Source organism: Gorilla gorilla, chromosome 20 (assembly GCF_029281585.2).
Source record: "Gorilla gorilla gorilla isolate KB3781 chromosome 20, NHGRI_mGorGor1-v2.1_pri, whole genome shotgun sequence".
NCBI lineage: Eukaryota > Metazoa > Chordata > Mammalia > Primates > Hominidae > Gorilla > Gorilla gorilla.
In genome coordinates this window covers 45327530-45344999 of record NC_073244.2, presented here as the reverse complement: position 1 = coordinate 45344999, position 17470 = coordinate 45327530, and the positions used below count along the sequence as shown (strand labels likewise).

General features: G+C 43.7%; 2 protein-coding genes across 5 annotated transcripts in view; one reads left to right on the top strand and one right to left on the bottom strand.

Moving 5' to 3' along the window:
• The window catches only part of GARRE1 (granule associated Rac and RHOG effector 1), a 104540-nt gene that overhangs the window by 49796 nt on the left and 37274 nt on the right, over nucleotides 1-17470 (bottom strand). For all 4 annotated transcript variants that reach the window (XM_031004691.2, XM_055368919.2, XM_055368918.2 and 1 more), the window contains one exon: nucleotides 8451-9734. In XM_031004691.2, the coding sequence (XP_030860551.1) occupies nucleotides 8451-8945 (495 nt within the window). In that variant the 5' untranslated portion in view covers nucleotides 8946-9734. The remainder of the gene's footprint in view (nucleotides 1-8450; nucleotides 9735-17470) is intronic.
• Nucleotides 12656-13146, top strand: LOC109024079 (large ribosomal subunit protein eL29-like). Its single transcript, XM_019014601.2, has one exon. It carries the CDS (start codon nucleotides 12808-12810, stop codon nucleotides 13144-13146), a length of 339 nt encoding a protein of 112 aa, XP_018870146.2. The 5' UTR covers nucleotides 12656-12807.

The window sequence follows — 17470 nt, the reverse complement described above, 5'->3', positions numbered from 1 at the left end:
TGCCTTCTCGTGGTATTGCATAACTTGCGTCACTACACCCCACATTTCCTGTAGACTGGATTCATTTTAGAAGCTTGATTAGATTATTTCAGGGTTTTTTTTTTTTAAAGAGGGAGAAGTAGAATATTATTAATATTAGATATGTTGTGTGGTTCTTGCTGCAGCACATCAGGAGACGTGATGACCTGTCTCCATTTCCAGGACACTAAGGCTGATCAATGAGATTTGGGTAGGGAAGGCCTGATTCTCCCAAATGTGGTTCCTCAGCAACCTTCCAACAAATGGTTTCATCCTCCACTGTTGGCCACTGGTTGAGTCACCGAATTGATCACAGTCTGCAAAGTGGAGATTTTTCTCTCATCCGTTAGGGCTATTTGGTTACCATGAAAAACAGTTTCTACTGGAAAAGCAGGAAATTTGCTTATTTCCTTACTTTTCTCCTTTTAATTAGCATTTATCAGAATAATGAGTTGGTTGCACATGCTTGTCTTGACAAATCAAAGTCAAAGGGTCCAGTCCCTCCACAGTGACAGATGCCCAATGGCCTTGGTGGCTTCCACCCACGTAGAATGGGCTAGACAGATGGTAAATCATGTTTGTTGACCACAATGCAAATTTACAGAATCACCCAAATTCCAGCTGCTTAATTAAGTACAGCTTCCTCTACAGGCTAAAGTCTGAAGACAATTTAGGTAATAGCAGATTCACCTCAGCAAAAAAGTAAGCCAAAAACACTGACCTGAAATTAGCAAGTTTCAAAACTGGATTCATACAAGCTTTTTATGAGGTGAACTTCAGTTTCTGATTAGCAGCAGCAATATGAACTTTCATCTGGCACATACCATTAGGAAATATTTACTCCATAATATGTTACTACCAGTCAAAACAAGTAACACTTACTTTTACCTTTAGGGCAAAAAAAAAAAAAAAAAGGAACAGGATGCACATTCAATTCCATTAAGGTTAATGCAAATCATATTTTTGAAACCAGCTTCTAATATTTTCCATTATTGTTACTCTACAATATTTCTGGTATATATCTATCCAAAATAAATGTTAATATACCTGAATTAAGGTCCTTAATTAAGAGTCAGTCAGCACTCACAGATAAATTATTTCAAACATATTCACAGGTAATCACATAGTATACAAAAGAAATTTGTCATTGTGTCAAACTGAAAGCCAAGATGCAACTGTGTAAAGATTTGAGAGCCAGGCCCAGTGATACATACTTGTAGTCTCAGCTACGCAGTCTCAGCTACGCAGGAAGCTGAGGCTGGAGGACTGCTTGAGCCCAGGAGTTCGAGGCTAGCCTGGGCAATATGGCAAGGCCTAATCTCTAAAAAAGAAAAAAAAAAAATATATATATATATACACTATATATATTTTTATAGTATATATTTTTATAGTATATATACTTATATATATAAGTATATATGTATATATAGTATATAAGTATATATGTATATATAAGTATATATGTATATATAAGTATATATGTGTATATATAAGTATATGTATGTGTGTGCGTATGTGTATATATATACACACATATATAAAAAATACATATTTTATATATATGTCTGGCATATATATATAATACGTATATATACATATATGTCTGGCTGCTTATTCACAAGATGGTAAATACTTGAAAAGTCAATAAAAATGCTGGAATTTATAAAATATAGTCTCCTTAGAGACATACAACTCCTGGGAGCCCCATGGCTGCCCTGGGTTCCTGGACTGCCTACATAGAGGACGACCAACACCTCTCAACACTGAGGACCCAGCGTAAAACCAGAGCCCTGGAGCTACCCAGTATGAAGAAGGCAAGGGGAGAAGTGGCATCGCTGCTCACTACAAAAGAATGGCAGGGCCCAGCCTGCTGCCCTCCCATCCCCTGCCCTTCAGAGGTGTACCTCACCTTGCCTGCTACCTGGCTACTCAGAACAGACACCAGAGTGGCCCCTCTTTACCCTTCTGACCTCACCCCTGCTTCTCTCCCTTCCATTCACTCTGTTTTAGCCACAGCAGGTTCTTTCCTGCTCTTCCAACACTCCAGGCTGGCTCCTGCCTCTGGGACTCTGTGCTTGGCGCTCCCTCCGCCTGGAATCCTCTTTTCTTGGCCAACAGGCTTGCTCTCTCATCCCTTTCAGGCCTTTACTTGAATGTCACCTTCTCAGTGGTACCTTTTCTAACTACCTTCTCTAAGATCGAAACTCCCTTCCAGCTACATGAAGGGAAAGATTTCTGTCATGTTCACTACTGCGATCGACATGCTGGAGTAGTATCATGCAGAAACAAGGCATACAATAAATATCTGTGGAATGAATGCACAAATCACAAGTCACTTTGATTCTTTTATTTATGTACACTTCCACTGAAAAAGTAATTTTATTTAAGTGATAGATGTCACCTTCCAAACCCAGGTCTTCTGACTCTGTGCCCAGTAACTGACTTCCTAGGCTGATGTACCAGTGTCGCAGGCACTAGTCAGCTAGTGAAACCCCATAGTCACAACTCACTTCTCTAACAGAGAGACTGTGAGGGTGAACCACTCGGGCTAAGGGGCAAAGTCACTGGTGAGTATAGACTGGACAGGACTCACATATGCCCTGCTGGTTCCAAGGCAGGGTGGCAGAGCACACAGTCAGCAACCACCATTCCTGGACACAGGCATCAGTATCTGTCAATCAATAACCACAGCCCAAACTTGGCTGTAAGTCAGAAGCACCTGGGAACACTGCACACATGCACTGGCCACATGGCAAGGGGACAGGATCATCCTTTGTCCTAGCTCTTAAATGGTCAAATATTTGAATACTCTAGAATCCACAGCTTTTCTCACCCACAGTCCTGGACTGAGCTCCTGAGTAGAGGCCTTGCCTGGCAATGTTAGGCCACAGACCTCTTTCCCCAGGGATGAATGTCAAAGCGACTCTCAGGGCCTTGCTTATAAAAATCCTTAAAAAACCAAAAGGAAAAAATCCAAATGCCTAGCCATTTCATCTGAGTTGCTGAAAATTCTGAGAGAGACCCTTATTGGCCTATGGCTAAATCCCCTGGCAGTACATAAATTCCAGAAACAACAAATATTGCTCTGGGGAAAAAGTGAAACGTGAAGTCTGCGGGCCTATGCTTGGCAATCACATTTAGAAATTCACTTGTAAGTCAGCTGTTTGAAACTCAGAATAGATGCATAAATTGGAAAACCCACCAACTACTTAGTTTCCAGACTCGTCTGGGAAAGCCTGTTCAGCCTATTATGTACAAAAAAACATGGTAGTATTCCAACTATCTAATCAGCATTTCAATGTGGAAAGCCAAGTCAAAATTCCAAACTACAACAATAAGTATTTCCCGTTCTCAGCTTCAGTGGTCAATGCCAGTCCCAGGAAAGCAGAAGAAACAAAGCAGGTACTGCGGTGCCCCAGCGGCTTACCAAGCCCCTACTGTTCGCAGCTGGTTATCTTCTCTAATTGTCCTGCCCTGGGCAACAGGCGCACTTGCCCTCCAGGGTTGGAAAGCAAAGGGCCCTGCAGGTCAAGCTCTGTTTCCTCCAATACCTGCAAGTATGTCCTGAAGAAGAGCTCAGTAATGCTCAGGTTAAAATAAAAGCCTTTGGCCTTATATTTCAAACCACTCTTGCCTGAAGTCCTGAATAAAGCTAAGAGCGCTATGTCATCATGGGGTGACAGCTGTCAGAGTCTAAGATTGTTCAACACTTTCTAGAAGAGGACAAAGTGTTCCTAACTATTGTCTTGCCATATCTCTATCAAGCAGTGACCAGGCACAATGGTGGATGAACAAACGTGGTTCTTTATGTAAAAGTCAAAGCTGCACACATCTGTACATATCCATGCATGTACAGACGGTAGTCTGGAATGGCATACAACAACCAGTTACTAATGGTCACTTCTGGGGAAAGGAATGAGGTGCTAAAGGAAAGTAGAAGTTTCACTGCTTACGTTTCTTTTGAGAAGTAAAGGCATGCTTTTTTATGTGTCGAATTTTTAAACAAAATTATGACAAGCCGGCCGGGCACGGTGGCTCACGCCTGTAATCCCAGCACTTTGGGAGGCCGAAACGGGCGGATCCTGAGGTCAGGAGATCGAGACCATCCTGGTTAACATGGTGAAACCCCGTTTCTACTAAAAACACAAAAAAATTAGCTGGGCGTGGTGGCGGGCGCCTGCAGTCCAAGCTACTCGGGAGGCTGAGGCAGGAGAAGAGCGTGAACCTGGGAGGCAGAGCTTGCAGTGAGCCGAGATCACGCCACTGCACTCCAGCCTGGGCGACAGAGTGAGACTCTGTCTCAAAAAAATGAATAAATAAATAAAAAATAAAAATAAAAATAAAATTATGACAAGCCATTTTATACACACTTTAAAATGACAGTATCCCTGGGTATAAAATATGATCATAGAAACAATTAGAAATTACAAAGATGGCTGGGCGTGGTGGCTAACCTCTGTAATTCCAACACTTTGGAAGGCCGAGGTAGGTGGATCACTTGAGGTCAGGAGTTTGAGACCAGCCTAGTCAACATGGTGAAACCCGTCTCTACTAAAAATACAAAAAAAATTAGCCAGGTGTGGTAGCACGTGCCTGTAGTCCCAGCTACTTGGGAGGCTGAGGCACAAGAATCGCTTTAACCCAGGAGACAGAGGCTGCTGTGAGCCAAGACCACGCCACTGCACTCTAGCCCGGGCAACAGAGCGAGACTCCGTCTCAAAAAAAAAAAAAAAAAAAAAATTACAAAGATGGCTGGGCACGGTGGCCCACGCCTGTGATCCCAGCATTTTGAGGCCATGAGTTTGAGACCAGCCTGGCCAACACGGCGAAACCCTGTCTCTACTAAAAATACAAAAATTTGTTGGGTGTGTTGGCACATGCCTGTAATCCCAGCTACTTGGGAGGCTGAGACATAAGAATTACTTCAACCCAGGAGGCAGAGGTTGCAGTGAGCTGAGATCGCCACTGCACTCCAGCCTGGGCAACAGAGCAAGACTCTGTCTAAAAAAAAAAAAAATTACAAAGATAGATCCAAAGTAGAATGACCCTGACCCAAGGAAGTGACTATACACTTATACCAGCAGGTGCAGCAAACTAGAACCCATGGGCCAAGCCCCATCCATAGAATAGATGGGCCCACAAAGTAAAGCTGACTTTTACATTTTTTTTTTTTTTTTTTTTTTTGAGACGGAGTCTGGCTCTGTCGCCCAGGCTGGAGTGCAGTGGCGCAATCTCAGCTCACTGCAAGCTCCGCCTCCCAGGTTCACGCCATTCTCCTGCCTCAGCCTCCCGAGTAGCTGGGACTACAGGCGCCCGCCACCACGCCCGGCTAATTTTTTGTATTTTTTTTTTGGTAGAGACGGGGTTTCACCATGTTAGCCAGGATGGTCTCGATCTCCTGACCTCGTGATCCGCCCGCCTCGGCCTCCCAAAGTGCTGGGATTACAGGCGTGAGCCACCGCGCCCAGCCTGACTTTTACATTTTTAAAGGATTGTAAAAAATAAAAATAAAAACAAGGCCGGGAGCGGTGGCTCACACCTGTAAATCCCAGCACTTTGGGAGTCTGAGGTGGGTGGCTCACTTGAGGTCAGGAGTTTGAGACCAGCCTGACCCACACGGTGAAACCCTATCTCTACTAAAAATACAAAAATTAGCCAGACAGGGTGGTGGGCGCCTGTAATCCTACCTACTCGGGAGGCTGAGGCAAGAGAACTGCTTGAACCCAGGCGGCAGAGGCTGCAGTGAGCCGAGATCACGCCATTGCACTCCAGCCTGGGCTACAAGATGAAACTTCGTCTCAAAACAAAAACAAAAACAAAGAATATGTGAGAGAGACCACATGTGGTCCATGAAGCCTAAAATTTCTGTCTGCCCTTCATAGAAAAAGCTTGATAAACCCTGATTTATACCAATGATGCTGTGTCTCTTAAGAAATAACTCTAAGTTCTTGGAAATTCCTTCAAAATCACTTTTAAACACAGTAAAAATTAGTTGTGTTACTTAAAAGTCAAGTTCTTTTTTTGGTTAACCCAAAGCAGTGTTAGTTAGCTTATTCAGGCACCTAAATAATCAGATCCGACCCAAAAGACTGGTGATCTTAACCCCAGGATGGGGTAAGGAACATTCTCCTTCCTAGGATCTCATATCCAAGAACTTCACCTGGATGTAGAAGGATGGAAAAACTAATGTCAGATTAACTCTCTGAACAGCTAAAAGTAATTTTTAAAATCTATCAAACGAATATAAGAGATCAAAGTTTAATAAATCATTTCCTAAAATAAGACAAGAAAAAAGGTCATCTTTACTTTGAATGAAACTTGTATTCTAATCTTACATTGTAATCTAGAGCCCTGAAAGAATAATATTTCATTTTAACTATCAAAGAGGCTGGGTGTGGTGGCTCACACCTGTAATCCTAGCACTTTGGAAGGATGAGGTGGGTGGATTGCCTAAGCTCAGGAGTTTGACACCAGCCTGGGCAACACGGTGAAAACCCACCTCTACTAAAATACAAAAAATTAGCTGGGTATGGCTGCGTGAGCCTGTAGTCCCAGCTACTCAGGAGGCTGAGGCAGGAGAACTACTAGAACCCAGGAGGCAGAGGTTGCAGTGAGCCGAGATAGTGCCACTGCACTTCAGCTTGGGCGACAGAGCGAGACTCTGTCTTTAAAAAAAAAAAAAAAACTATCAAAGACCCCAAGAAATGTACTGAAGAAGACTCAAATACATCTGAATATTAGCAACTGTGAATTTAGAACTGGAAAAATTATTCTATAAACGTGTAGGACTCTCTAAAAACCAAAGATTCAATATAATAAAAATCCACAGGACGGGCAGGGTGGCTCACACCTGTAATCCCAACACTTTGGGACGCCGAGGCGGGTGGATCACTTGAGGTTAGGAGTTCAAGACCGGCCTGGCCAAGATGGTGAAACCCTGTCTCTACTAAAAATACAAAAAGTTAGCCGGGCGTGGTGGTGGGCGCCTGTAATCCCAGCTACTCGGGAGGCTGAGGCAGAGAATTGCTTGAACCTGGGAGGCGATGTTGCAGTAAGCTGAGATCGTGCCACTACACTCCAGCTTGTGTGACAGAGTGAGACTCCGTCTCAAAAAAAAAAAAAAAACGGCCGGGCACGGTGGCTCCTGCCTGTAATCCCAGCACTTTGGGAGGCTGAGGCAGGCAGATCACCTGAAGTTGCCAGTTTGAGACCCTAGCCTGACCAATGTGGTGAAACCCCGTCTCTACTAAAAATACAAAATTAGCCAGGCATGGTGGCGCATGCCTGTAATCCCAGCTACTCAGGAGGCTGAGGCAGAAGAATCACTTGAACTCGGGAGGTGGAGGTTGCAGTGAGCCAAGATTGCACTATTGCACTCCAGCCTGGGCAACAAGAGCGAAACTGACTTAAAAAAAAAAAAAAAAAAAGGCTGGGCGTGGTGGCTCACACCTGTAATCCCAGCACTTTGGGAGACCAAGGCGGGCAGATCACGAGGTCAGGAGATCGAGACCATCCTGGCTAACATGGTGAAACCCCGTCTCTACCAAAAATACAAAAAAATTAGCCGGGTGAGGTGGCGGGCGCCTGTAGTCCCAGCTACTAGGGAGGCTGAGGCAGGAGAATGGCATGAACCCAGGAGGCGGACCTTGCAGTGAGCCGAGATCGTGCCACCGCACTCCAGCCTGGGCGACAGAGCAGGACTCCATCTCAAAAAAAAAAAAAAATCCACAAATAAAGCTCATAATCGTATTTAGAATTCTCAGTACTCACTAATAACTTTTACCAGTACGGTATTTGAAAATTAGGTTCTGACTTGAAAATTTGAAAGACAACAACATAAAATATTGGCTGGTTTGTTTAATAATTTTTCTTTTCTTTTTTTTTTTTTTGAGACATGGTCTCACTCTGCCGTCCAGGCTGGAGTACAGCAGTGCAATCACGGTTCACTGCAGCCTCAAACTCCTGGGCTCAAGCAATCCTCCCACCTCAGCTTCTGGGCTTCTGGAGTAGTCAGGGCTTCTGGATGTAGAAGGATGGAAAAACTAATGTCAGATTAACTCTCTGAACAGCTAAAAGTAATTTTTAAAATCTATCCAACAGGTGCACACCACCACGCCCAGCTAATTAATTTTTTTAGTTTTTGTAGAGACAAGGTCTCACTATGATGCCTCAAACTCCTGAGCTCAAGCGATCTTCCCGCTTGGCCTCCCAAAGTGCTGGGGTTACAGCCACCACACCTACCCTTAACCTTCTGAATTTGATATAAAAGCAATTCAGAACCTGGCATGCACAAATTTTTTACAAAGACAGAGTACCAACAGCAAGAGGACAAAGGCTACTATTACAGTGATTTGGAAAAAACTTAAGACAATATTCTCACTTACCTTTGTAGTATATTTTCCTACACAAGTATGACACAAAAGATACTCTACCTCAATGTCCTGGAGACTGAATTCCTTCTGATCCGTAAAATTTGCAGCCCCAGCACTAAGTTCCATTAGCATCTTGGCGATCTCAGGCTTTATGGCCGAGGTCAGCCGACTGGCTGCTTCCATGACATGCTCCTGCACATCTTTGAGCTGTGTGGCTGCCTTTGAATAGTGAGAGTTCCTGAACACAGTGCTGAAGAGATCTGTGAGGAAAGTACTGGCACGGCAGAAGACGTTCAGGGCATCCAGATACTTGGAGATGCCCTGCTGGATGTCGGCGATAGGAGTAGTGTGGGGCATGGCATGGTGGCAGCTGCCTGCAGCGGTCAGACTGCCCAGGGGGGCAGTGGTGGCCGTGGATGCCAGGGGAGCACTCAGTGCTCGGCCCAGCTCAGGCATCGGGTACTGCTGGTGCTGCTGCACCTTCTGCTTGGACCCGCCAAGCAGGAAGCGCCGCTTGTAGTCCATTTTACTGTCCTGGGCACTGCAGCAATACATGCGGGAGGGGGAATTGTCCCAGCAACCGTAAGTGGGTCAGGGTTCTGATTCTTCTTTCTCAAAACTGTAGCTAGGTATAAAAATAGTGGAGTTCTGCAAATCGAAGTTTTAAAAAAGGCATTTCTATGAGGCAGGTGACCATGTGATCCAACGTAGAGGTGAGAGACAACAGGTTTATATAATTAATATTTTCAGTGTAGACAGGATCTCTGACAAAAAATAAAAGATGTCCAAAATGCTGGATAAGAACTGTTTAGCATTCCACTCTAAAAGGATATGCTTGCTGAGAAAAATGTTTACTTCTTTGCAAGAATATTTTGATACTTGTATTTACAATGGCAGAAAAATAACTTAACGTTTAAAAATGTAATATAACGTAATACACTGTGTCTTCAATATACCCAAAAAAGTTAGAACCCAAAAACCCAGAAGCTGATCAACAGCAATTTAAAAGCAGTACAGAATTACTTCACACAAAGTCCTTAAGAAGGAAGATCAAACTTCTGCAGAATTTTGACAGAGCCTGCCCGTCAAATCCGTTTACCTGTAAGGCTGCTTCTATGCAATGCTGAAATTCTCCAAATTTCCTCTAATGTTTCCTGAAAACAAGTTTTTCTTTTTTTTTTAAATGGCATTTGTTGTAACTCTCCTCCTCCATTCCTTTTGTTTGCTGAGGTAGCGGTTTCCTTGTAACATTAATAAGAGATGCTTCCAGACTGGGCTGGCCCTCAGTTGTAAAGTCTGAAGCAAGAATGCACAGATGTATTTGTAAGGCTTCTAAGTCCTTTCCTGTCAGGGGGAAAAATAAGATAAAGTGAGGAAGGCTACAGTAATTCTGGACAATAACTCCTGTGATGCTATTATCCACACAGGTGGGTTACAAATGAATGAAATAAGAAATCATATTATAAACTTAGAGGAGCAGGTACAATAGTGAGCACTGAACTATGAAATGATGACTGTTATAAAATTCCTCAAGTAGTAATACAAAAACAATGCAATCAAAAAAGTATGATTCTAGACTGGCCCCTTCAAAGCTGAGGCTGGCACGTTGAACAGGGCCTGGATCCACGTTCAGCATTTTCTCCTTTCCTCTTTGAAGAGCTCACAAGCTTCAGGAGGATCACATGAGTACTCAGATTATGGTGAGGGCTGTTGACACACACAGCACTCATAAACTTTATGGGGCATCAGCAAAGGCAGAGATGGGCAAAGGGCAAGGGAAATCAAAAAGGTTGTTACGAAAAAAATATTCTTCTGAGGTAGGCCTTGATTGTAGGATAGGTTTGGACAAGTGCAAAAGGGACAGGTGGGACTCACAAGGTAAAGGACCACCACAGCAAAGGTCCCAAAGTAGGACGGGACAGTCAGATACCAAGCTGGGCTTAAGTGCAGGGTGCAGAAACAGAGCCTGGAGAAGGGAGTGGCTGGCAGGCGGTTTACAGACACGATTCTTCCAATCCTCACTCCGGTACCAGTTTCCCTTTGGGTGTGCAGAGCGGGAGCCTGGCAAGGTATACCAGTTTCACACCTTGGGTGGCTTCCTAGAACCCCTGACTCTGGATAGGTTCAAATAGCAGAATCTGGATATCGCTGGTTGTAGTTTCTGATACCTACAACAGTGGAATACTGTGATTCTTCTCATAAAGCTAAAATCAGGAATAACATTTGCTTGAAACCATCTGCTCTCCCAAACAAAAGTTCAAATACATTTCACTGAAAGTCACATTTACCACATATTTAACTTATTTTATTATTATTTTTTTTTTTTGAGATGGAGTCTTGCTGTTGCCCAGGCTGCAGTGCAGTGGCATGGTCTCAGCTCACCACAACCTCCGCCTCCCACATTCCAGTGATTCTCCTGCCTCAGCCTCCTGAGTAGCTGGGATTACAAGTGCCCACCATGCCTGGCTAATTTTTGTATTTTTAGTAGAGATGGGGTTTCACCATGCTGGCCAGGCTGGTCTCGAACTCCTGACCTCAGGTGATCCACCCGTCTCGGCCTCCCAAAGTGCTGGGATTACAGGCGTGAGCCACTGCGCCTGGCCAACTTTTTTTTTTTTTTGAGACAGAGTCTCACTCTGTTACCCAGGCTAGAGTGCAGTGGCATGACCTTGGCTTACTACAGCCTCGAACTCCTAGGCCCAAGCAATCCTCCTGCCTCAGTCTCCGGAGCAGCTGGGACTACAGATGTACCACCATGCTTGGTTAATTTTTGTATTTTTTGTAGAGACGAGGTTTTGCCATGTTGCCCAGGCTGGTCTCAAACTCCTGAGCTCAAGTGATCCTCCCGCCTCAGCCCAAAATGCTGAGATTACAGGCATGAGCCACCGTGCTTGACCACATATTCAACTACAACCTACGTAATGGTGGTATATAGTTTGGTCTACTTATTGACAACCAGGTTTTCTATTTTCCTTTTTTGAATATATAATTAAATGTAACTCATACTTCGTCCTTATGGCCAATTACCATAATTCCTTTGTATTTCTATGATTGTGTTGGCAACACAGGAATTAGGTAGGTTACAAAGGCAAGAGATGAGAAGAACACTGTGGATACAAACACATAACATATAAAGTCAATAAAACAACCACTATTTATGGCTCTATGTTCAACAAAATTTGAGCTCTTTAAAAAAAATCTCATAAACTTTTCAAGAAACAAATATCAAATGGCTACTTGTAAAAAAATGTGTTCCAAAATGTTTTCTTTTTTCAAATTCATGACAAATAAGGCAATCACATCTATCCCCACCCGAGTGCTCCACAATTTATAGATTCTGATATACAACAGAAGCACTCTACAGGAATGCTGAAGCGGGGCAGGCTGTTCCCGTGGAGACTCTGTGGCCTCTGAAGGAAAACCCTCACCTGAGTTGGCCACAGTGAGTGTCTTATGCAGCCCTGAGAAACACTCTATCTTTGTTCAGTGGCGCACCAGCTTCCTAGTTCCCCTACCGCGGCTGCCTCTGGCTCTAGAAGAGCCTGCCCCCATTCCTTTGACAGATCTAGAAGACCAAGTGAGACCTATATGCTTACCTAATTAAAAAACCACAAACATTAAACTCTTTTTCACTTTACATACTTCCAAACTTTCTCTAAATGAAACTTACAATGCTTAAAGTTATACTATTTCACCAAATTCATCTACAGATTCAACACAATCTTTATCAAAAATTTTTTTTTTTTGAGACAGAGTTGTGCTCTGTCGCCCAGTCTGGAGTGCAGTGGCACAATCTCAGCTCACTGCAACCTCCACCTCCAGAGTTCAAGGGATTCTCCTGCCTCAGCCTCCCAAGTAGCTGGGATTACAGGCGCGCGTCACAGTGCCTGGCTAATTTTTTGTATTTTTAGTAGAGATGAGGTTTTGCCATATTGGCTAGGCCGGTCTCAAACTCCTGGCCTCAAGTGATCCACCCACCTCGGCCTCCCAAAGTGCTGGAATTACAGGCATGAGCCACCATGCCGGCCTCAAAATTTGAATTACCTTTTCTACAGAAATGGGCAAGCTGACCCCAAAATTCATTTGGAAGCCAGGAGTGGTAGTGCATGCCTGCTGTCCTAGATACTTAAAGGTGGCCAAGGTGAGAACATCATTTGAGCCCAGGAGTCTAAGAGCAGCCTGGGCAACACTGTAAGACTGTCCCCAAAAATAAAACAAAGCCCTAAAATCATATAAAAATGTGAGGGTTCCAGTTCTAGGCGCTTCGGGAGCTGCGGCTTAAGGTACAGACAGGGCCAAGTCCAAGAACCATACCACACACAACCAGTCCCGAAAATGGCACAGAAATGCTATCAAGAAACCCCGATCACAAAGATACGAATCTCTTAAGTGGGTGGACCCCAGGTTCCTGAGGAACATGCACTTTGCCAAGAAGCACAAGAAGGGCCTCAAGAAGATGCAGGCCAACAATGCCAAGGCCATGAGTGCACGTGCCGAGGCTATCAAGGCCCTCGTAAAGCTCAAGGAGGTTAAGCGCAAGATCCCAAAGGGTGTCAGCCACAAGCTCGATCGACTTGCCTACATTGCCCACCCCAAGCTTGGGAAGTGTGCTCGTGCCCGCACTGCCAACGGACTCAGGCTGTGCCGGCCAAAGGCCAAGGCCAAGGATCAAATCAGCGCCCAGACTGCAGCTCCAGCTTCAGTTCCAGCTCAAGCTCCCAAAGGTGCCCAGGCCCCTACAAAGGCTTCAGAGTAGATATCTCTGTCTACCAATGTGAGAAGAGAAGGACTGGTGCAACCCCCTCGGGCTGCCGTCTGCATGGGGCGGGGATCCTCCTGTGCTATTTGTACAAACAAACTGAGGCAAGAAAAAAAAACAAAAAAGCGAGGGATCCAGGATGATTAAAACAAATACTGAAAGAAAAAATGTTGTAAAAGTAATATTTCCTGATTTCAAAATCTACTATAAAGCTATAGTAACCAAAGCAGTGAAATACTGGCATAAGGAAAGATGTATAAATCAATGGAGTAGAATTAGAAGTCCAGAAATAAACCCATACATCTACAGTCAACTGATTTTAGACCAGGATGCCAAAAACATCCAGTGGGGAAAGAACAGTCTCTTCAATAAATGGTGATGGGACAACTAAATATCCACATGAAAAAATGAATCTGGACCCCGACCTCACATCATATACAAAAATTAGGCTGGGTGTAGTGGCTCAAGCCTGTAATCCCAGCACTTTGAAGGGCTGAGACAAGAGGATCGCTTGAGGCCAGGAATTTGAGACTAGTCTGAACAACAGAGCAAGACCCCATCTCTACAAAAAATTTAAAAAATTAGCTGGTCATGGTGGTGTGCACCTGTAGTCTCTGCTACTTGGGAGGCTGAGGGAGCAGGATCACTTGAGCCCAGGAGTTTGAAGCTGCAGTGGGCCATGATTACACCACTGCACTCTAGCCTGGGTGACAAAACAAGACCCTGTCTCGAAAAAAAAAGAAAAGAAAACAAAACAAAACAAAACACCAAGAGATACAAGATTCATGAAAATAAAAGCCTAAAAAGGGGAGGGAAAGAGTATCATCAAAAATGGCAGAATAAGGACTTTCCCTGACCAAAATTCTCTACTACATAAAAACAATGAAAAATTGGCAAAATAATCAGAATTACCTTTTTCAGAACTCTGGAAATAGGCTTTTAGCAAACTGGGGATAATTTATCAAAGATAAATAGCTGAATCCTGGTAAGAACAGTGAGTTTTGTAGCATTTTAACTTGACTGAGTCCCATTCCTAGCTCTCCAGTTCCATAATAGCCTTGAAAACTACCAGCTGCATCCACGTTGAAGACCAGAAGACTGGCAGTTACCAGAGGAAGCAGAACTGGGCTACAGCTCCTTCAAAGTACCATTCCCAGGAAATTGGCATTATTTAACCTGTCTGGTGGTTCCCCAAAATACCCCGTTTGCAAATATCTCTGTATTTTACCTGACTTAGAGCTCATCTGGAGAGGGAGGAGAATCTGATTTTCAGAGTTGTCACATTATATCATTAAAAATGTCCAGTTGGCTGGCCACAGTGGCTCAAGCCTGTAATCCCAGTGCTTTGGGAGGCCGAGGTGGGCAAATCACCTGAGGTCAGGGGTTCAAGACCAGCTTGGCCAACATGGTGAAACCCTGTCTCTACTAAGAATACAAAAAAAAATTAGCCAGGTGTGTTGTTGCCCACCCATAGTCCCAGCTACTCAGGCAGTTGAGGCATGAGAATTGCTTGGATCACACCACTGTACTCCAGCCTGGGCAACAGAGCGAGACTCTATCTGAAAATAATAATAAAATAAAATGTCCAGTTTTCAACAAAAAATTGGAAGATATGCAAAGAAACAAAAGAATACAGCCCATGTAAAGGGAAAAAACAACAACAGAAAACTCTTCCCAAGGGAAGCCCAGATATTGGACTTAACAGACAGAGTTTAAGTCAGCTAATTTAAGTATGTTCAAAGAACTAAAAGAAACCACATTTAAAAAGTGTGAGGAAAATATAAGAATAATGTCTCCCAAAACAGAATATTAATAAAAAATAGCAACGATTTTTTATTTTATTTCACTTTTTTTTTTTTTTGCTTTTAGAGATGGGGTCTGTCTCTGTCACCCAAACTGGAGTATAGTCAATCATGGCTCATTGCAGCCTTGACCTTCTGGGCTCAAGCAATCCTCCACCTCAGCCTCCTCAGGGGCCAGGACCTCAGGCGTGCACCACCATGCCCACCTAATTTTCTTTTTTTTTTTTCTTTTGTAGAGACGGGGTCTCACTATGTTGTCCACGCTGGCCTTGAACTCGTGACCCCAAGCCATCTTCCTACCTTGGCCTCTAAAAGTGTTGGGATTATAGGTGTGAGCCACCATGCTCAGCCTACTCAAGCCTATACATGTAAGGCACAGTCCACCTGATAATTTAGAAGCATATAATTTATAAAAATAAGTTTATGCAACCGGGCACAGTGGCTGACACCTGTAATCCCAGCACTTTGGGAGGCTGAGGCAGATGGATCACCTGAGAGGTCAGGAGTTAGAGACCAGCCTGGCCAACAGAAGGAAACCCCATTTCTACTAAAAAATACAAAAATAAGCCAGGTGTGGTGACGCATGCCTATAATCCCAGCTACTCGGGAGGCTGAGGCAGGAGAATCACTCCAACCTGAGAGGCGGAGGTTGCAGTGAGCTGAGATCGCACCACTGCTCCAGCCTGGGTGACAGAGTAAGGCTCCGACTCAAAAAAAAAAAAAGAAATATATATATGTGTGTGTGTGTGTGTGTGTGTGTGTGTGTGTTGTATGTGTGTGTGTGTTTGTGTGTGTGTGTGTGTGTGTATACATGTTTATGCTTCAAGAGGTTGGGCAAAGTGGCTCATACCTGTAATCCTAGCACTTTGGGAGGCCAAAGCAGGCAGATCACTTGAGCCCAGAAGTTCAACCAGCCTGGGCAACATGGCGAAACCCTGTCTCTACAAAAACATACAAAAATTAAGCGGGCATGATGGTGTGCACCTGTGGTCCCAGCTACTCGGGAGGCTAAGGTGGGAGGATCACTTGAGCCTCAAAAGTTGAGGCTGCAGTGAACCATGATCACACCACTGCACTCCAGCCTGGAAAACAGAGAATCTGTCTTTAAAAAAAAAATGCTCCAAGAGAACAATTACATCTGGTGAATCAAGAGAGAGAGGATCAAACAACTCATTTTTTATTTACTCCTTTTTTTCCCTTCAAGAGTGCTTCATTTTTGAAATGAAAAATTTTCCAAAAGCTAAACAAGTTGAAGAATTACATTATTAGTCATTAACTTTTTATTTTAGTGCTAAGCTCACAGTGCAAATTTTTATAAATATGCCAATACACACTACAACTGTTTAGAGAGCAACTTAAGCTAATATGCATGTAAAAATCTCTTCACTGTTTAGTTTGCCATATGGCTGCTTTATCAAAACTGATTACTTCAGTAAAAAAGACAGTAACAAGTATTGATGAAGATGTGGAAACATCAAAACACTCATACATTGCATATAGGATTGTAAAATGGGCCGAATTCAGTAGCTCATGACTGTAATCCCAGCACTTTGGGAGGCAGAGGCGGGAGGATCATTTGAGGTCAGGGGTCAGAAACCAGCCTGGCAACATGGCAAAACCGTTTCTACTAAAAAATACAAAAATTAGCTGGGTGACTTGGGAGGCTGAGGCAGGAGAATGGCATGAACCCGGGAGGCAGAGCCTTGCAGTGAGCCGAGATCACGCCACTGCATTCCACCCTGGGTGATGGAGCGAGACTCAAAAAAAAAAAAAAAAAAAAAATTAGCTGGGTGTGGTGGCACATGCCTGTAATCCCAACTATTCAGGAGGCTGAGGCAGGAGAATTGCTTGAACCCAGGAGGCAGAGGTTGCAATGAGCTGAAATCGTGCCACTGTGCTCCAGCCTGGGTAACAGAGTGAGACGCTGTCTCAAAAAAAAAAAGAAAGTAAAATGGGATAGCCACTATGGAACAGTTTGGCAGGTCCTCAAAAATGCTAAATATAGTGTTACCACATAACCCAGCAATTTCATTCCTATGTATATACCCAAGAGAAACGAAGAAATATGTCCAAACAAAAACCTGCACACAAATGTTCATAGCAGCATTATTCATAATAGTCAAAAGTAGTAACGACCCAATTGCTTATCAACTGACAAATGAATAAACAAATGTAGTACAGACATACAATGGATTATTTATTCAACTATAAAAAGGAATGAGGTTCTGATAAATGCTACAATATGGATGAACCTTAAAAACACTGTGCTAAGTGAAAGAAGCCAGACAAGGAGACTCCTATTATATGAGTCTACTGATATGAAATGTCTAGAGTAGGCAATCTACACAAATAAAAAAGTAGATCTGGGCGGGTGCGGTGGCTCACGCCTGTAATCCCAACACTTTGGGAGGCCAAGGGGGGCAGATCACTTGAGGCCAGGCATTCGAGACCAGCCTGGCCAACATGGTAAAACCCCGTCTCTACTAAAAATACAAAAAAAATTAGCCAGGTATGGCGGC